Source organism: Pleurodeles waltl, chromosome 3_1, assembly GCF_031143425.1.
Source record: "Pleurodeles waltl isolate 20211129_DDA chromosome 3_1, aPleWal1.hap1.20221129, whole genome shotgun sequence".
NCBI classification, from domain to species: domain Eukaryota; kingdom Metazoa; phylum Chordata; class Amphibia; order Caudata; family Salamandridae; genus Pleurodeles; species Pleurodeles waltl.
Genome location: NC_090440.1, coordinates 1,176,482,260 through 1,176,504,370, shown reverse-complemented (window position 1 = coordinate 1,176,504,370; position 22,111 = coordinate 1,176,482,260). Strand labels below are relative to the sequence as shown.

General features: G+C 42.0%; 1 protein-coding gene across 7 annotated transcripts in view; it reads left to right on the top strand.

The window, feature by feature from the left end:
- TMEM45B (transmembrane protein 45B) overlaps window positions 1–22,111 on the top strand; it is a 272,895-nt gene that overhangs the window by 230,621 nt on the left and 20,163 nt on the right. For all 7 annotated transcript variants that reach the window (XM_069224488.1, XM_069224483.1, XM_069224486.1 and 4 more), the window contains 3 exons: window positions 14,813–15,025; window positions 16,363–16,547; window positions 17,023–17,168. In XM_069224488.1, coding sequence (XP_069080589.1) covers window positions 14,813–15,025; window positions 16,363–16,547; window positions 17,023–17,168 — 544 coding nt within the window. The remainder of the gene's footprint in view (window positions 1–14,812; window positions 15,026–16,362; window positions 16,548–17,022; window positions 17,169–22,111) is intronic.

The window sequence follows — 22,111 nt, the reverse complement described above, 5'->3', positions numbered from 1 at the left end:
TATGCCCGGCCTGTAGGACGCTGGAGTTACATCAGTGCTGGCTATTGGAGTGTTGCTGGGCTCCTTACATAGTGTATACTTGTCCTTAATTGTCATGTTACATTTCAGTCTCCTTTCTGTGGACAAGATTTGTGTAGAATTCTTGTTATGGAAAAACGTTTTCAGTTTCAATTTGCAAGCAAACAGTCCAGGTGTAAGTCAACAAAGTTCTATAAGGATGTGGGACAAAAACCCAAGCCTTTGCTTCAGATTTTAATTTCATGTGCATTCAATACATAATCAGATAGATAAACGACAGTAATGTCTTCTATTTGAGGGCAGAGAGCCCTGTCTGCCTGTTATCTCTCATTTCCTCTGATTGCGTGAAAGGACTTTGTGGTCATCCCTTCCCTTGTTCTTTGTTCCTCCTTTACGCTTTGATTTCCCCCTCCTGGTCTTTTTCTGCCTGTATCCTGTCTTGTAAATTTCAGTCTCTTACCTTTTCGGTAGCTTTCCAATTCTACCGAAGAGGAGTTTGCTGGGGCAGTCAATGGAGTTTCTGCTGTATTTGAGGAGTACCCATTAGTGTGCCTGACAATACTGGAAACATCCGACTTACTAGTGAAGGGTATCGGACCCGGTTTCCCTTCAACTGCTTCTGATGGACCCACTTGTGACTGTTTTAATGTTAAATTTGCAGGCGTATGTAAAAACCTGCCCATTTTTGTAGTCATTATCATAACTGTGCAGTTTGTGCTGCTTTTTTATCTTTGATATAGAGTTGATGTTTATGTAAAACTTCCTTATGAACGGCGTGGTTCTGGTCTACCACTTCTGATTGGTTTATATCTCCTATCTCATTCTCTAGAACCTTTATTTCCTCTGATAACTTTTCTCTCTTGCGAACTGCATCTCTAACCATCATAGCAAATGAAGTAGAAAGTAAAACCTGTTACCACTCCTTAAGAAAGTCTTCACTCAGATCCTCAAAGGATGGGAAGATTACCACCCTTAGACCTCTAGTTATCAGTTTGTTATCTGTATACTTTTGTAAAATAGTAAAGGCCCACCAAAGGGACAACTCCTGTTTTTTGAGTCGCTGTAGTCTAATGAACTAATTTTTAAGCCTGTCCTGGTTGATATCTGATCTAACATTGGGTACATTTTTAGTGATAGTTTTAAAATGTTCCTGTAATAATGAGTCTCTACTGTTGTCAAACGTAGATATGATTCACAATTCTTAGTCAATATACCAAAATGTGAACGTTTAAAAAAAGAAAAAAGCCCTCAAAGGCACGGCTTGCTAGACAGCATATGTGAAGAATGCAGCCAAAAGAACGGTGACAATGTTAGAGAGCCTGCACATCCGAGAGTAGCCAAGCGTAATGGGGTTCAGTATACATTGAAGGACTCTTGTAACGTCCAAGAACACAGTGTAAGCAAGTGCTAGCCTAGTGCAGATCACCCTGCCACCTTCGGTGAAAGCTATCGGCCTGGAGAGCCAGAACGGTTCCTTTTAGAACAAAGACTTAGAAACTATCTTGACTTTAAAACGCACAACATATACCGTATTTACAGACTGAATCCTATTTGTATTATCACATTGTCAAAACATGCCCCAAATTTCTCAGTTAGCAAATTCTATCTGTAGGAAGTTGGCTCTGTGTATACTATTTCAAAGTAAGTAATAGTGTGCACAGAGTCCAAGGGTTCCCCTTAGAGGTAAGATAGTGGCAAAAGTAGTTAATTCTAATGCTCTATTTTGTGGTAGTATGGTCGAGTAGTAGGCTTATCAGAGGGTAGTGTTAAGCATTTGTTGTACACACACAGGCAATAAATGAGGAACACACACTCAAAGACTTACTCCAGGCCAATAGGTTTCTTTATTGAAAAATATACTTTCTTAGTTTATTTTAAGAACCACAGGTTCAAGATTTACAGTTAATACTTTAAATGTAAGGTACTTCACTTACATACTTTATGAACTTTGAATGAAAACAATATCATGTACAGTCTTTGTAAAAATGTCAATAAGCTATTTTCAAAGTAGACAGTGCAAAAATCAACAGTTCCTGGGGGAGGTAAGTAAAGGTTAGTTTTGAAGGTAAGTAAAACACTTACAAGTCTCAAGTTTGGGGCATAGGCAGCCCACCGTTGGGGGTTCAAGGCAACCCCAAAGTTACCACACCAGCAGCTCAGGGCCGGTCAGGTGCATAGGTCAAATAGGTGCCCAAAACACATAGGCGCCTATGGGGAACAGGGGTGCTCCAGTTCTAGTCTGCCAGCAGGTAAGTGCTTGCGTCCTCTGGGGGCAGGCCAGGGGGGTTTTGTAGAGCACCAGGGAGGACACGAGAAGGCACACAAAGTACACCCTCCGTGGCACAGGGGCGGCCGGGTGCAGTGAGCAAAGTAGGCCTCGGGTTTTAGATTGAAAACAATGGAGGGACCCAGGGGTCACACTAGCATTGCAGGCAGGCACAGGGGGGGGCTTCTTGGGACAGCCACCACCTGGGCTAAGCAGAGGGTCGCCTGGGGGTCGCTCTTGCACTGAAGTTCAGTTCCTTCAGGTTCTGGGGGCTGCGGGTGCAGTGTTGGTTCCAGGCATCGGGTCCCTTGTTACAGGCAGTCGCGGTCAGGGTGAGCCTCTGGGTTCTCTCTGCAGGCGTCGCTGTGGGGTCTCAGGGGGGTCGTCTCTGGTTACTCACGGGCTCACAGTCGCCGGGGAGTCCTCCCTGAGGTGTTGGTTTTCTGCAGGTCGAGCCGGGGGCGTCGTGTGCAGAGTGTGAAGTCTCACGCTTCCGGCGAGAAACGTGAAGTCTTTGGAAGTTGCTTCTTTGTTGCAAAGAAGTTGCAGTTTTTGAACAGGGCTGCTGTTCACGGGAGTTTCTTGGTCCTTTAGTCCAGGGCAGTCCTCTGAGGCTTCAGAGGTTGCTGGCCCCTGTCAGATGCGTCACTGGTTGCAGGTTTTCAAAGTTGGAGACAGGCCTGTAGGGCTGGGGCCAAAGCAGTTGTCGTCTTCTTCTTTCTCTGCAGGCTTGTAGGTCAGCAGTCCTTGTTTCTTCAGGTTGCAGGAATCTGATTTCCTTGGATCTGGGGGAGCCCCTAAATACAGAATTCAGGGGTGTGTTTAGGTCTGGGAGGGCAGTAGCCAATGGCTACTGTCCTTGAGGGTGGCTACATCCTCTTTGTGCCTCCTCCCTGTGGGGAGAGGGGCACATCCCTAATCCTATTGGGGGAATCCTCCAAACTCAAGATGGAGGATCTCTCAAGGCAGAGGTCACCTCATCTCAGGACACCTTAGGAGCTGTCCTGACTGGTGGGTGACTCCTCCTTGTTTTTCTCATTATCTCCTCCAGCCTTGCCGCCAAAAGTGGGGGCAGTGGCCGGAGGGGCGGGCATCTCCACTAGCTGGGATGCCCTGGGGTGCTGTAACAAAAGTGGTGAGCCTTTGAGGCTCACCGCCAGGTGTTACAGTTCCTGCAGTGGGAGGTGAGAGGCACCTCCACCCAGTACAGGCTTTGTTCCTGGCCACGGACTGACAAAGGCACTCTCCCCATGTGACCAGCAACATGTCTGGTGTGTGGCAGGCTGGCAGGAACTGGTCAGCCTATACTAGAAGTCGGGTATGTTTTTAGGGGGCATCTCTAAGATGCCCTCTGGGTGTATTTTACAATAAATTGCACACTGGCATCAGTGTGCATTTATTGTGCTGAGAAGTTTGATACCAAACTTCCCAGTTTTCGGTGTAGCCATTATGGAACTGTGGAGTTTGTTTGACCCTTCACTTACAATGTCTAAGGTTTTGCTTAGACATTGTAGGGGCATAGTGCTCATGCACATATGCCCTCACCTGTGGTATAGTGCACCCTGCCTTAGGGCTGCAAGGCCTGCTAGAGGGGTGACTTACCTATGCCACAGGCAGTGTGAGGTTCGCATGGTACTCTGAGCGAAGTGTCATGTCAACTTAGTCATTTTCTCCCCACCAGCACACACAAGCTGTGAGGCAGTGTGCATGTGCTGAGTGAGGCATCCCTAGGGTGGCATAAGACATGCTGCAGCCCTTAGAGACCTTCCCTGGCATCAGGGCCCTTGGTACCAGTTAAAAGAGACTTACCTGAGTGCCAGGGTTGTGCCAATCGGGGAGACAAAGATACAGTTTAGGGAAAGAACACTGGTGCTGGGGCCTGGTTAGCAGGGTCCCAGCACACTTTCAAATCATAACTTAGCATCAGCAAAGGCAAAAAGTTACGGGGGTAAACATGCCAAGGAGGCATTTCCTTACACTATCTCAAAAACATCAATACATAATTAAATGATAGACCATTCAGTGTTACCAATAATAATACTCTAACAATGCCCAGTGTAATATATACAAACTAGAATCACAAAAGTAAATAATACTTAAGAGAGAACAGTATATTGCTAATGTTATTACCCCTCACAAACTACCTTCCATGCAAATGTGAAGGAACCTGTCGCCACCACCATGGGATTAATGGCTGCCAATTAGCCATCCTAGAAGGAGGAAGCAAAACATGATTTGCACCATTCACATAGTCAAAATCCTCATTTAGACATGCCCCACTTTAGTTATCAAGTGTAGAAAATCTCAGGTATCTCACTTGCCATCATACTTATTATCCCCCACATTGTTTACACTTCAAACCAATCCACCATCCCACTTGTAAAACCTACTTCATTCCCTTCATTATTTTCTCATTAACCACCAATCATATCTCTCTGCCACATATACCACTCAAAACCTCAAAAACCAAGCAACCAAATCTAAAAAGAAATACACCCCAGAATCCCCATATACAATGAGCCCTCTAGACTCCTCACAGTCAAAAACACCCCATCTTCATGCGTAACCTCCTTCCTCCATAGCTGGAAACAAACACTTTAATTAGAACCCTTTCATTTATGGCAAACACCATCCAATCAAACAAGCAGGAATTAAATTCCACCAATCACCAAAAGTTACTTTACGTACCATTTTTACTGGTGCCCCGTCAAATGGTCGCTCACCTTTCACAACACACCATACTAATTTCTTTTCTCATTATTCTTCACAACTAAAACACTTTGTGTGTGGTTAGAGTAAGCAGCCACTCATGTCACTCCATATTTGACTTTCCCCAATCATTTCCACCCTCCCAAGTCAACTTACTGCTCAGCCTGGCTATGGCTAAACCTTCCATTCATCTTTTTCCAGCCTCCTCCTCCAGTGGCCGGTTCCATACCCATTGTCATGTGTCAACTCAGCTTCATCATGGCCTCACTATATCAAAGACTTTGTTCTCACACAGTCGCTCATTTGTCAACCAATCAAACCATTCCTACATGCAGCTCCACCAATCAAGTCCTTCCCCTACCAATATCATAGGATTTGTGTAGGGACGAATAATATAAACACACACTGGCCCACAGTATGAATGAAATACTGCTTTTGACAGATGATTTACTAAATCAAGAGCTTTTGACAAATGATTTACTACTTATTTTAAAGACCCCCAAAAGGTCTACAGAAGTTAGTTGATAGTTTTTGGTTTTCTGTGCTGCTCATGGTTTAGAACTAAATGCATCTAAAACCAAATACATGATATTTGGAAAGAGTAAAACCAGGATTAGAACTGTTAAAATTGAACCTCTCAAAAGTTTATGGCTTTGATTACCTAGGTGTAAGGTTGACCAATAGGCTCCGAATCACAACTCTGCAAAAGCTCTTTGCTTATAAGACCAAGATCTAAAGCCGTATTGCGATTTTATTAACAAACCCAATCGCTACCTAAATCTCCTGCCGTAAAAGTCTATCTAAGGCAAAGTGATGCATTTTATGCTGCTGAGACATGGGGGCATGAAGACACCCGGAAACTGAGTGGACGAAAGCAACTTTATTAGATCTGTGGTCCCAGTCAACACCCCGCGCCCCCTACCACCACAACCACCACCAAACCGCCTTGTTTTTCATCCTAGGCATTAGGCGAATAAGGGATGTTGAGCAATTGAAAATTTGGACATACTGGGTACCAATTTGGTCTACATCTGAGCTATCAGATTATCGAGAATTGATGGCAGCACTGATGAAGTAGAATAGCGATTTAAGTATCCCCTGGTTAAAGTCTGTCTCCACTTGGTTCAAGAAACTTGGGTCGGCCAGATTTTGGAACCATCCAGGGGGAATTCAAAAGGCAGAGGCTTTAGTTTTAAAATCTAAGTATTGGGCATATGTAAATAGCCAGTACATTATAGAAGCCATGGCAGGTCATTTGACTGATCAGTTTTTTAGTTTTAAGCTAAGCTCCAAGTTTAAACCCGTCTTAGATCAGATTGTCCCTTCTTTGGCTAAATGTTTGTATTTTAATTTAATTTTAAAAACTGACACGTCAGGACCAACTGTTTACTCGGTTAGCCGATTTTTGTTCAACATTTGGCTCAGACTTCAAAGTTCGTATTTTAGCCATAGAGATGTGTCCCAGTTTGCATATCATCTGTATGTACCTTAGGACCTACTATTATTCTTGGGTACATTGAAATGAAGAAAACTTTATGATTCTGGTTTTGATTAGTTTGAATCAAGTTTGAAGTTTCCCTGTGATTTGCACTTTGAATTCACCTTTAGGTACTCTTGTGTTCTTTTATAGCTTAACATAGCTTAGCTGACTTATATTGACATATGAGATCTCATATCTGAGTATATTTTTTAAAATTAAGATTTTTTTTTTATATAACTACTCATATGTTTGAACTGGCCTTGGTTTGGTGAATTGTATGAATCATAATCAAACACTGTTGCATGAATACTGTTTGTATTCTTTGTTAATCATGCTTTGGTGGTTTCTGGTAAACCGACTAATGTTTATTTGGTTTGAAGTACACCAAAAATTATTTTAACTTGCTGGCCCACTGTTTGCAGGATACAGCTCAGCTCCAACAGAGCAGTGCTGTATTCCCCAACACACAAAAACCCAATGCTCCCATCAGCAGTCATTGGTCAAGTGTATATTTAATCCAATCGCTCGAATACACATGTCCACCAATCAAGCCAATTCTCAGCTCCTACCATAACTCTCCTATGTGTGTGGATGCCTTGTTCGCACACCAATCCAACTTATACATACTTCACCCTTTTCAACACCCTCCCCATTGGTCAATGTACAGTATGGAGCTCAGCTCCATCATAACATTGCTGTACCGTCCAACACTCATAAACCCCACTTTCACATTAATACTCGTTGGTCAATCGTTAGTCACATCTATACCAATCATTCCACTCCACGACACTAGCCCACCAAACAAGTTTGGTAACCACTCCTATCGTAAATCTTTTATGTGTGCATATTTTTAACCACCAATCCACTATGCATAGATTCCACCTTGCTCACTACCAGGCACATATTCAAACTCCCCTCTTTGGTTGGTTGTTTAGCTAATGAAGCCATTTCAACATGCCATTTTTCCAATCAAAACCCTCTACATCACCCTATCCTGCATTTAATCAAACAGCCGGTTCACAAACCATACCACATCGTTTAGACCATTCATTCTCTAAGGGGCATTATAGGAAATAGTGCAATTCATTCTATGTATTGAACCAATTCTCCAGAATTCTCAATCTGCCTACCCATTTCACCTCTAGCTGACCGAGCCTTTGTCCTATAGCCCCTCCTCTGGGGTAGTTCTTCATCCTTTGTATCCTATGAAACCTTATATTGATCTTGTCAGGATGGCATTCTGTAATATGTTGTGCCAGAGGGGAATCCTGATTCCTGATCGTTCTAACATGCTCCTCTATTCTAAGTTTGTGTCCTCTTTGTATTCCCTAAGTAGACCTTGGAGCAATCACAAATGACAATATAAATTACATACACACTATTACAATTAATACATTGTTGGATACAATGGATCCTTTCAGTTTTAAATTTGAAACTCTTGATTTTAATGAGACCAAATGGCACGCTTTGCAATCTGCACATACATAAAACCCTTGGGCGGGCTAGGTAACCAGCTGTCACTTTTGATTTTAATTGGTAGTAGATAGTTTTTAGTAACTGTCGCAGTATGTCCTCTCCTATAAGTCACAAATACTCCCATTAGTCCCAGTACTCCCTCTAAGTGGCTCTGTTTTTGAAGTATCCTATAAATAGCATCATGTTCCGAATTGAATGTAGTGATTAGTGCTACTCTGTTTTCCCACATTCTCCTGGGTTTTTGGAGGAGTTGTTTTCCTGTCCACCTTCTGAATTCTTCTTTCAGCTTCATCAAATAAAGTATTGTTATATCCCTGTGCCCTCAACCTATTCCTCAAGTCAAGAATTCCTCATTCAAAGTTCTGATCCTCACTACAGTTTCTCCCTAGCCTCCTCATTTCTCCATAGGGAATCTTCATGATAACTGAGCTAGGATGGAAACTGTCAGCTCATAAAATATTGTTGTGGCAGTGGTTTTCCTATACGGTTTACTCAGATTTGAATCTCCTCTTACATATAGTTCCACATTAGGAAAACTAATCTTTCTGGTGTGATAACACATTATAAACCAGATAATAAAGTCATTAGCAAACAAGAACGGCAGATAACCTTCTAACTGCTCATTCAAACCGATACATATCAAAAGGACATCCTCCATAAACTGTCCTCCAAAAAATAAGTATTCCATCCATTCACTCACTGTCTAGGCATCTCAAGCCAACCCATAAAAAGCTTTGCGTGAAGGGTGCAACCCTGGATCCCATTGCTGAACCCTGAATCTGATTATACCATTCACTATTGAAAAGGAAAAAGTTGTTGGTCAGGATCAAATATGCCATTTCAACCAATATCTTTGGGTGCTTGGTTAAGCTTGCACTTCTACTTGACAGGAAGGGATTTAATGACTTGAGCCCATATTTCTTCTGGGTACAGGTATACAGACTAACAACATCCAGAGACACAAACATCATGCTTGGGTCCCAAAAGAAATAATTTCACTTATTCAAAATATCCATAGTGTCCTTGATATGAGGGTAGATTAACCACCAAAAGCTTCACAAAAGTGGATGCCCTGGTGTAACAACTCTAGAATTATGAACCTTTGGTAGGATATACAAGAAAGGAAAAAGAGGATTTTCTACTTTGAATTTTCTATATTCTGTTTCTCTAATCAGTCCTGTTTCTTCAATGCATACAATTAATCAAAAGGAACTGTTTGGATAGTGGAAATGGATTACCTGTTACTTTCACATAGCAATTCTGATCACTCAATTGCTTCATGATTCAATTATCATAATCAGATCTTTTCATGATAGGTGTTATCCCCTTTGTCTATCTCACATATAACAATGGACGCATCAGCACCCACACTTCTCAGGGCATTTCATTAATCTTGTGACAAATTGTTATTGCTATCAGAAAACTACTGACCCCTTCTCCGAAAAGTTATGCCCTCTAATTTAGGTAGATCTTCCAGAGTACTTTTTACAAACAAATCATTTGCAGAGAACTAACTCCCTTGCGATGTAAATTTAGATGGTGGACCCAAGCCACTGTCACAGTTGAAATCCACTTCAATATCCAATAAATGATACAAGTCATCCACACTCAATTCATCATCATTTAATCACAACAAAACCTGTGTATCTTGCAATTCCAAAATTGTTAAATCAGATCTCTTGATTTTGCATTTCTTGTTCATATTGTCTTTAATAATTGTGGAAAATAAACTTTTCAACTTCAGTTTCCTACCAAACTTAAAAAATCTATTTCTAGCTCCCTAAAGTCACAATGTTCACTAGGGCAAAATGTTAGACCCCTTTATAGTACATTCATTTCTATATTCTTCCATTTCCTGTTAGACAAATTAATCACCTGTAACATGCTCTCACATTCTGACCTGGGATTTAATATCTGCCTTCATGACTTGGTCTTTCCTTTATTCTGGGTAACCATCCCTGTTTTTCCTGGACCTCCTCCCTCTTCTCCTTGCCTTCCTGTACCCCTCTGCCTTCCTATTCTGATCCTCTGTACCTTCTCAGAAAAAGAAGAGTCCTATGGAAGGATTTTAGGTGTTTCACTATTACTCGGCCCAGGCTCATCAAACGAATAGCGCTCCAAACTACTATACATAACAGAGCGAGTTTCCACCACTTGATTTTTATATTCACTGATCCCCAACTTGAAGCCTTCATCAAATTTTCTGTCAAAGGTGAAAATCCTGTTACTATTATAGACCCTTTCATCCATTCTTATCTTACTCATCTTCCTTTCCTTAATAGATAACTGATAATTATTGATCACATCTTCAAGCTCTCATAATTTCTATCAGTTCTTTCAAATTCATAGCCTTGATTTTCTTTTTCAATTCCAAACTCTGAGCCTCTCAACCTTTCTCTCAGCATGTTTGTAATGTATTAAAGGAAGCTCCGTATAAATCCTCTTCCCATTCTTTGAGGAAATCCTCCTCAAGGTCATCAAAGGTTGGAAAAATCCATATTCTCAATTCCCTAAGGATCCGGTTGTTCTCTAAGTAGCTTTTCAAAGTCATTCCATCCCACCATTTCAATAGCTTTGAGTTCTTAAGTTTTTCAAACTACAAAAATGTAGCCTTTAAATTATCCTTCACCTGTGCTCGGGTTTGTATAGATTGTACTTCTTTGCTTGATTTGAACAAATCCTCTGCCAGTTTCTCACATTTGTCATCTGTATGACAATATTACTATCACAACCACTATGCAGGTCTAGCCCCTTAACAACAGGAAAAACCAAACGCAGAGCAGTAGAAAGGCTTGCTGTGACCGCACCAATGGTAATATATATATCCTGAAGTCACAGTGCTACACCTTCAATGGGTCCTACTGCTCTCTGACAACACCTTCTCACAGAACAATCTCAACAGAAAAGGAGTGCTATCAAATCACAATGGGGCACCTAGAGGATTTAATTAAATAGCCAAAAAGTAGGACATCATTCAGTCTCACAGTCCTGATGAAGTTCTTTTGGAGGGACGAAACATGTTTGTTGGACTGGATTGAATAAAAATCTTTTGAAGACTCTCTACATTATGGCTCCTTTATATCTATGGACCAAATGAAGAATTTGCCATCTTGATGAACTGAATGATGTCCTAGTGTGGGGTTATATAATTGAATTACCCAGGTGCCCCTTTGTGGTTTGATAGCACTCCCTTCTCTGTTGAGATTGTTCTGTATCAAAGAGAAAGTAACCGAATACAATGAAATGGCCCTGAGAGAAATCAAACACATGAGGAAGTATGCAGCCCCAAGGAACATTGGCGAAGGAGAGAGACCTGGTCGCTCCTTAGTCAATTTATTGGGGATGCCCTGGGTGGCTATTGATATCTGCATTGTGGTCGTCTTGGGTTCCCTTCATCAGGACATCATATTGAGCTTTTGAGAATATTATCATGCTCTATATTTCTCAAAACAGTCACTTCCACACATGCCTTAACATACTATCTGCAAGACATGGCAATAGCCTGTCTGAGTGATACACTCAGCCAATATCTTAGGTGGCCATTCACAGCAGGGGAGATTGTGATAATCGTTGGTGCTCTCCAGACTAGCAAAGCCTAAGGACCAGATGGCATACCAGCTGAATGCTATATAGAGTTGGTGACATACTGGCCCAGCAATTCCCGGTAATGTTTGAAGGATCATTACAGAAACATGTTCTCCCTACCTCTCCCTCCATCATTGCAAGAGGTGCTGATAATCACTCTACTACAATCGAGCAAATCCTCAGACCGGTATGAGTCTTACTGGCCACCAACTCTCATAAATACTGATGTAACGATATTTGCATAGCTGCTAGCTAACTGCCTACTCCGACTACTACTCGGCTTGTGTGCCTGGATCAAACCAGTTTTATTCCGGGGTGCTCCACCTCTTAAAATTTACTATCACTTTGCACTCTTACATCAGATGAACCCAGACATTGAAGCAACAGCTGTATTCTTAGATACCACCAAGGCATTTGACTCAGCGGAGTGGTCAGACCTCTTCCTTACACTCCAAGTATGGGCTTCCCACCACAATTCACACAATAGATTGAGCTACTATGCACAACCCCAACTGCCAGGCTCTTGCAGAATAGACCTCTGTCTTTCCGAATCCTTTGGGGGTACACAGCAGGGATGTCTGTTATCCCCCATACTGTTTATTTTGGCACTAAGCCACTAGCTGCCAAATTGCTCCAACACCATGCACAACACGCAATTTAATACACTTTGCGACACCTATTAGTTTCCTTAAACACAGATGATATCACGCTTTACCTTCGCAACCCCAGCGAAAGCTTAAATCCAATACTGAGAGAAATCACAAGATTTGGTTATCATTTTAGCATTACTATTAACTGGGATATATCCATCATCTTTCCGCCAATTGTAAATACCACGAAATTTGCCCCCGATTTCCTGCTGGAGTGGAGTGAGGGCCTGTGTGCTATCTGGGTATTATGATTAGTCATGACACTGATACTAGTCTCAAAGAAAAGTATGGCAGAGCGATCTCCCAGTTTGAAGATAAAATAAACAGTTGAGTGAAGCTTCCTCTATCCGTGACAGGTAGAACTGTAATTGACAAAAATGATCATGCTTCCGTGTTTTTTGTGCATATTCCTGAATATTTGCATTCCATTAACCAAGACTTTTTCACATGCTACGATCACTGTTCGTCAAATTGGTCTGGGCCAGTCTACAGTCCAGACTCAGATGGAGACCCATACCCTGCCATGTGCACAGGGCAGGTTTGCAGCACCTCACTTTGAACTCTACTATTTGTGTGCTCAGACACACTATGCTCACTATTGGTTCCAGCCCGGGCCATACCTGCCACAGCTTGCTGTAGAAACTGATAATGCATCCCCATCCCACTCGCCTCCACACTATGTGAACAAACACTTGTACAATGCTCCAAAATACTCCCTTCACCGCTTCCCCTCCCCACCCCCCCCACCCCCATTTCACAGAGGGAGCTTAGGGTGGCCTGAGATGTAGAGCTGAATTAGAACTATTATATATATACCCCTTTGATCCCCCTGATGGACCACCCTGGGATTCCACTATTAAGCGAAGCTAAGGTGCAGATGCAAATGCTAGCATGGGCTGTTACTAAATGGGGAAACCTAAGTCATAATGTGGAATTCCTTGAAGCTAGCGTGATCACAACTAGGCCTCATTGCACAGTGTCAGATTGGTTTCTGTATCACCGATTGAAGGCCACAATTGGGGGGATCACCCCATCCTTTCCCAAAGAGCCACCACCTTTTGATGTTTCTGGACTTTCTGATCACCACAAGCTCTCCCAAACATCTGATCACTATGCTGTATAGCCTTAAGCAAGTGGAAGCGCACTACCCGTTGCTGCAAGCATGACTCCTCTGGGAAGATCATAGGCAGACTTATATAAAGGATGGGGAGTGGGAATTCTGATGTGCACAAATGGCTGCTCTCTCACCCAGTGGTAGACTTTGTTTAATACATTTTCGGTACCTTCATAGACTGTATCACACACCTCATACACTGTGGAAGCATAGGTTGCTGCCCACCCCTCGTTGCTTAAGCTGCAGCGCTCCAGCTGCTACTTTCCTTCACATGACCTAGGACTGCTCAGACATCCAGTGCTTCTGGTCCGAGATTATGCATACTCTGTCAGATATAATAGAGTCGCTAACGTTGCAGCCCAAGATAGCTCTACTAGGCTGGGTACATGAGATCTCACAACTGGTCCATAAGCCAGTAGCGATTTCTTTACTGCTGGTCAAAGCACTCACTCACTCTGCTAGGATATCCACCTGCATGTACTGTAATGAACAGTTAGAGACCTATGCAAGCTCTTACCCAGACGCTCCCATCCAAAGGACATATGGGCACTGCACATATGTATGGTATTAGGCTGACAATGACCTACTTTCCAATACAGCTTCAGCAGTTTTACTGCGGAGACCCTTGCAAGGTGTAGTGCCATCAATGTCTGTAATATCGTAATACCACAAACACAACTTGTACTCTGAGTCTACATGTAACACACGAGTGGGAGTCATGTCATTGCATGTTAGGCTTACTGGACTTACTACTGTATTGGGGATATGCTATGTGCTGTCCTATTGCATTCCGGACATATATTATCACATCTAAAATGTCTTGGTTTGTTTGATTGTATTTACAAAACTCAATAATTAAATATAAAAAAATACGGGGAATGATAGTAGTCCAGATGATGGAAAAAATCAGACTGGACTACAGTTTTTCAGAAATCTGAGTGAAGAATGACTATGATCTTGCCAAGCACCTGAAGCATAAGCAAATGTGTAGAGGTGTGTTTGTCAATCCAGTCTCTGAAAGAAAAGCGAATTAAAATTGTTGCTCAAGATATGAGTTGAAGTTGCTAGGACCGGTGTGGACCCGGGCTGATAGCCCATGAATTACAATTCCAGATAGACAGTTTGCTGAAGAATAATGACCAAGTCTCATCAGCGAGTGAGTGTGTGCACCAGTCCAGATGGTAATGGAACACATGCAATCTTAAAGTGAAGTTGTAGAGCTGCATTTGCTTCATCTAATCGTCAAATGAGTTGGCTGTCACCAGCACAATTGTATAGTCTGAAGCCAAAGCCCTATATCAAAGTGGCTAAAGGGACTGCATACATTTTTAAATAGTGGGGATATTTCCTCTTTATTTAGAATGTGGCTGCGGTAATTTAGTGAAGTTCTTCAGCTAATTTCCACACAGGGTATACAGACTATGCAGCAAAAGCCTTTACAAAGCCACTGAGTTTGTGCAGTCTGATTCTGCAGCTGTATGATTAAATCATTTTCTGTTAATGTGCTTATTTAGGCATTCTGGCTGAGCAGTTCGTCCCCGATGGTCCACACATGCACCTATATAATGGAGAGGACAAGAGCTGGGTGAAACTGATGAACTGGCAGCACTCGACCATGTACCTATTCTACGGAATCTCTGGAGTCATTGACATACTTGTCTATTCCCCGCTCAAGGTGCCCCAAGGTCTGGACCGCCTTGCCCTTTTCCTAGCAGTATTCATTGAAGGTGAGTACATCTTGTATGTCAGTACAAAGACAGTTCACATCTATGGTTAAAGTCTTATGAAAGGCAGGCATGCAGTCAGTACAGCAGTACATTGTTATTGTGTAGGGAAATGGCTAAAAAAAGTTTTAAGTGGCAGAGAGACTCTGGAACTCTCTTCACTGGAGTTGTCCTAACTCTCTCTAGTGTTCTAAATTAATCATATTAAAAACAAAGATAGAGGGTCGACATTGCCCAAACTTCCTGGTGGTGGTAGGTTGATCCAGGCCAACTCTGAGGAAGTAATCTCAGTGAACTCAATGAAGGGTTCAGTGTATTGTCTGACCATTAATGACAATACACATCTCTACATTGAGCAGGTTGTTGAAAGGTGGGCTAGGTTTTTCACTGTAAGTGCTTTCTTCAGAAATGAATTTCCAACCTCTGCCACTGAAAGCATCACACTTTGATGACTGGCAGTTTTTATTCAAGATTTTAGTAGAGGGTGACACTATGATTTAAGTCTGCTTTTGATAAGCTTTACCACTGGACGGCATGCCATCAGGGAACCCGGAGTCTATTCCAGTGCTTTATACTTTCAACCCTTTTTCATATACTACTTCAGCCTAACTCAAATAATTTAAGACTACAACTCCCAGGGCGCTTTAGATTTTTAAATGAAAGCCTAAACGGGATGCATGTTCTCCTTAGTTATGAGAAGGCCTCTAGTAACTTGACTCTTGATGCTTCACCATCACAGCCTTTTCATTCATAAGAATATATTTGCATCCTATTGGGTTGAAGAAGTTTTGACACCAGAGATAATGTTCAAAAGATTTATAGGACGCAGACTCAGTGATGGGAAAATATGCCCTATGACTAGGACAATGCCCACATTATTTTGATCCACACAACCACAATGCTTTTTGTGGAAAAAATCATGTCGCTCCATAAATACAAATAGCACACTTTTTATCCATGTCATGCTACTTATGATGTCTGAGAACATGCAAAGCCTAATTTGAAACCAATGTTCTTAGTCAAAATAAGTCGTTTTGTATCAGTTGTAATTTCTGTAGCCTAGATCAGTGTATTTAGTTAGTATATAATACGGTTGACCTCGGGGTGGATTGGTCAAAAACAAACTAACCGAATTGAAACAGGGCCAGATGTTCAAAAAGGGCACAAGACTGGAGGAACTGTTCTTCACATATCAGATTAACAGTTCTTCTCAGAGATATTGACCATTTGATTTCCCTCCCCGAGTCCAATATGTCTGTGGTCAAACCCTGGTTAAATACTGGAAAGCTTGGGGTTTTCATGGATGGGAGATGTATTGGATCCTATTTTTTTATACCTAGGTCTTCTCTTTTACTTTCACGTCCACAACCGTCCGGAATTGGACCAGCACATACATTCCCTGCTCCTCATCGCTGTGTTCGGTGGTTCCATCACCATATTTATTGAGGTCTTTCTGAGGGACAACATCGTGCTGGAGCTGTTCCGCACCAGCCTCGCCATTCTGCAGGGGACTTGGTTCTGGCAGGTATGTTCTTTGTTGGCTTTGGATTCACAGGGACTTCTTGATAACTGAATTCTGTACATAACATGTGAGGAGATGAGGTTCTCCGATTTCCAAGCCACTGGCATGTAATTCCAGCAGTATAGGCTTCTAAATTTAGAAATGTCCACAGCTTTTGAGAATGTATTTGGTGTTGATTCGTGTGGTGGTAAGAACAGATCAGGTGGTGCAGAATCAGACTTTACAAATGTAGTGCTTGCTTATTTCATGTCTCTTACATTTTGGGGCAATAAGTAATAAGTTAGGGGCAATAAGTTAGATGGGGAAAAGGCGGCTTATGGCAGGGGGTTGGTGGGGAGAGATTTTGAATGAAAAATGTGCTGCAACTTCTTGGGTGCTTCCTACTGAAGAAAAGTCCTTATGCATCAAATCCTTCGATGATGACAGTCTAAAGATGTACAAATGGTGTAGCATTGACTGTTCTGATTACTTTGGACAGATCGGATTTGTCCTGTACCCCCCCTGGGGAGGGCCTGAATGGAACCAGACTGACCACGAGAATGTCATGTTCATCACCATGTGCTTCTGTTGGCACTATGCCGCTGCCCTCATCCTCATGGCTGCTAACTACTTCTTAGTCCACTGGTAAGCATAAAACACCAACACTGGAGGGAGCAGGGCATGCTATTTATAAGTGACTGGCCTGTGTACCACTTGCACGTGTTTTGTCTCTGTCCATTTGTTCACTTTCCACAGATGTTTTCTTTCTGCCATTTATGCATGTGTTGTATTTCAAGTGCCTACTCCGCTTAGAATGTGTTCAGCAGGGGCGGATTGGGATCAAAAATAGGCCCAGGCAATCCTACAATAGTGCCCCAAATTCACACATTGCAGCCTTTCATGAAACACTGCTAGATTAATATTAGCGGACTCTTTTGTGCACATATGTATGGTAAATTAGGCATTTTAAAGTTTATAAAGGGATCATTAAAATGGGTCAAGAATAGAAACACTGCATCTTTGAAATCTGAATGCTTACTTGCAGTGTCAGTGTCTCGCACAACAAAGTGATTTTATCCTTTTGCCTGCATTGGTCAGTCCTCTGGGGGAGAGGGGAGTGGGGTTTAAAGGGGAAACAGATGGTCCCCAAGAGGTGTTGCTCTGGGCCTGTGATTCTACTGGCTTGGCAGAGTTACAGAGAACAAACAGGTGGGGGAGCCTGAGGGGGTTTGGATGGGATATTTGTGGTCAGGCTCCCTCCTGGGCATCTGAAACAGAACTGGGCCCATGAAGGCCTTTTTCTAGGCCGTGAAGAAGTTGTCTGTAGCAGCAGCATGTTGAAGTATGGTCTCCTGTCCACTTGTGGACTAGTTAGCTCTTTGCATTGTCCATTTGGGACCTCTGGATCCTGCTGGTAGTGGGCACTGCAGAATATAGCTTGTTTCAGCTCTCTCACCTGGTGAAAGTGGGCATGGAAATCAAGCAGTAAGAGGGAAATCTTTGTTAGAACTTCTCGTCCCTCTAGAAGCTTCTGGTTGGATGAGAAAGAGGTGAGGTGAGGTCTGAACCTTGAGGCAGAAATCCCCCCAGTCCTGTTGTTTTCAGTACCATCTAAAGTATTTTTGGAGACCCAGGCAATACCTATTTTCGTAGTCCTTGTTTAGAACAGCTGTGATTTTTATTAGTTATTTTCAGCTAAGCCCTCCTGAGATCAAACAACACTGAACTATAAGTTAATCTTTCAGAAATGGGGACATACAATAATGCCTGAAGCTGATTGTTGTGGTTTGCACTAGATCACTTGGCTGGAATCCAGTGACAATCCCTTTGAGGTCACAGCATTCCAGGGAGTGTCAAGCTTCTGGGGGGGATTTGAATGTGGTCAGTTACGATCGGTTCGCTGCCTGAGGAGGTTGGATAAACATGCTATGAATCTAATAAAGGTTTATGAAGAACCTTTGAAGTGAAAAGCGTATTCTTAACACTGGTGACGAAGGAGAAACTGTTGCCAACCTCCTAGATTAATTGGAACCCACGCCACACATATTTAGTATCTTTGGAAGTGATATTGTGGACACCAAGGTGAGAGGGGAGCCGCCAAGAGAGTGTAACCGCTGTGTGTGTTTATGCTGACCTGAGGTGTGGGAAGAACTTTGGTGCGTTTTGAGACCAGTTGAAGGCAGTGAACCAAGCTGAGGTGTAAGCGGAACCTCAGCGCGTGTGCGACTGCTTGAAGGCACTGAGTCAGGAGAGAGGTGTGCTCTTGTTGACTTTTGTGAGTAAAATGATGACATTGTGAGCACACGACATTCCATTCAGTGTGATTGACATCATGAGCACGTGGCGTTCCATCCTGCATGACTGGATAAAGCTGGGGAACGTGAGTACTGGAGAACAAGCAGTTTTGTTGCAACAACATTTCTTCTTACTTACAAGGGAAAACTTGATCATAAATGCCTACACTCATTTTTGATGAATCCATCTCACGCAGGTCACTCGGCAACAAGCGGTGATCCACACACCATTAATATTTAATTAATTGTTGGCACGTGGATGACTCTGCAACACGTGGTGATCCGCACAACTTTAAGATTAATCAGTGATCCACACACCATTGATATTTAATTATTTATTGACAAGCGAACAAACAGTGATCTGCACACCATTGATATTAATTATTTGCTGACAATAAATGAGGCACAATTTTATTTATATATATATATATATATATATATGTGTGTATATATATATATATATATATATATATACACACACACAAGTTATATTGTGTTCTTCGTTTCAGTGATCAGCACAATGTAGTCCTTTTGAACATCTGAGAAGTAGGTTGTTAGCCCAAATTACTTCCAGTGTTACGAACAATTCAAATATTCAGACATTATGCCAGGCGCATATATGTCTGAACCTCCTCATTTCATTTCGGATAAGGGCGATCCTATTCTGCCATGGAAAAGATGGAAGCAGACATTTGATTCATACGTACTTGCGATTGGGGGAGAATTTTTTTTGGCAGCTCTCAAACAAGCTGTATTATTACATAATTTCGGAGTAGAAGGGAGAAATGTGTATGTCAGTTCGGAGGAAATCATCATTGGTCATGGGGAGGGTGAACCAGATAATGTGATTGAAATGTCTGTAATAATGTTGGAGGACCATTTTGGTGCACAGATTACTGTGGTACTGGAAAGGCACACAAATTGTTCACAAGGGTGCAGGGGAAACTGGAGAAAATTGCCACATATGTTGCAGCCTTGAAAACGTTAGCTCGTACATACGAATTTGAACAACTGACTTATTCTCTTGTCAGAGACCAGACTGTCAGGTGCATGAGCAATGTAAGCATACAAGAAAAATAATTAGCAAAAAATCCCACTTTGAAAGAGACAATAGCTATATTTGAAGTATGGAGAATACTTGTCACGACTCACGTGCTGCTTACGCCTGGAATCCGCAGATCGAGTGGCGTGGGTCTTGAGTGTTCGGCTTTGGCCCAGAAAGGGGTGACTCTTTCTGGTAGCCATGGTGCTGTAGGCAATGGAAACGCCAAGAACAGACCGTGCCCTTCAGAAATAGCGCCAGAGGGAAAAAAAACCTAAAAAGGGGAAAAAACCTCCAAACAGAAAGATTCCTGAAACAAGAACAAAAGAACAGGAATCAACAGAAACAAAAATGCAGGTAAACACAGAATTGACGAGATCCAGAACCGAAAGGCAAAGAATCAGGAGCGAAGACACTATCAGAACAGAAAGTGTTGCAGCGCAAGGAAAGGAAGAAAACACATCCCTTAAATACCAAGAAACAGGAAATGACCAACAGGAAGTAAAAGGACACCATCTTAGATAGGGAAAAGTACATAGAACAGAATAGAGTAGGAACCATAGAGAATTGGGAACAAGGAATGCTGGGAAGAAAAAGGTAACATGGGAAAGGGGAAAAAACATAAAGGAAGGTACATCCAAATGACCCAAGAAAAGAAGAAAAGAAAAAGAAGGAAAAAGAACAGGTAAGAGGGGTCAGGAGGCACAAGAAATGCGGAGCACAAAAGCAGAGCGAGGCCCCAGATTTGGGACGCAACAATACTAGTACGTGGGTGCATGAAATGCATGATGAAAAAAAGTTTGAGAAGAAATTTTCTCAAAATGATACTCTAATATCAACAAAAAGTGGAGGTGTGAGATGTTTTAGATGTGGGAGCGAAGGACATTGTTCCAATAGTCCTGGATGTCTCGTAAAGGTTAGCAGTCTGCAAGAGATGTGGTAAGAAAGGGCACTATGCCAGGGTATGTAGATAGAATAAATAGGTGGTGAGTTGTACTGAAGGAAAAGAAAAAAAATGAAGAAAAATGTATTTTCAGTATAAAGGATGATGGATGTGTGGACGCAGAGCCAATAGGAATGCAGGAATGTGAAATTGTGGTGGGAGGAAAAAGAGTTGTTGTACTTGTTGATTCAGGATTACCATACACGATGACTGGTGACAAGAATTGGAACTCCATATGTGGGAATGGAGAAATTTAATTACTGCCACCAGATATAACTCCTGTTTGGTATGTAGGCAAGAAAATACATGTATTCAATGATGAGAATTCAATTTGCTAAGCGTGAAACAACTGGGAAAATGTATGAAGCGAGAAGGGATGATAACCTTTTAGTCTGGAGACATCAAAGGGACAGGGGGATAATATTCAATCCAAATTCGAAACAGAAAGTGTTAATAATGGCGAGTGACTGATTCTCAGATGAGATAGTGTCTAGGTTTCCTAAGGTATTTGAAGATGATTGAAAGCTACTAAAGAATTTTTAACATAAAATTGTTCTAAAAAATGGTGCAATACCATGTGTGTCTAAAGTAAGGAAAGTTCCTCATATGATGCTAGCACCACTCGAACAAGAATTTTAAAAAAATTAAAAGAAAGAGGAGTAATTGAAGAAATTGAGTGCTCAGAGTGGTTGGCCCCCATAGCTCTAGCACCAAAGGATGCGGGTAAAGAGATTCTGTGATATGTGTTCTGACTTGACAGGATTAAATAAACACATCTGGGTTGATCGTCAACCATTACCGAATATTTCCGAAACTCTAGCTTTATTCAAAGATGCTAAGTTATTCAGTGTGATGCATTTGTCCGCTGCTTACCACCACATTATGCACCATCCTGATTCTAAGCCATTAACATAATTCGTAACCCCTCTGGGAGCATTTAGATTCATCCCAAAGCCTTTTGGACTAGCTTCTGCTGCGGTATTCTTTCAGAGGGTCATGAAGAAAGTGTTAGAAGAGTTGGACAAAGTTATGTTTTTCCAGGATGTTATTTTGGTCTATGGACGTAACCAATGCGAACATGATCAAATATTGTGGAAGGTGTTGGAGAGCTTATAGAATGCAAGCTTGTCGATTAAAAAAAAGGAAAAGTGTAAGTTCAGAGTATCTTGAACTTATCTGGGGAACACCATCTCAGTGAAAGGTAGAAGTCCAAAAATTGATTTGGCAGACAGTATTGTGAAAGTTCCCAAACCAAAAAACAAAGACCAAGTATGATAATTTCTTGGTTTGGCAGAATTTTGTTCAAAAT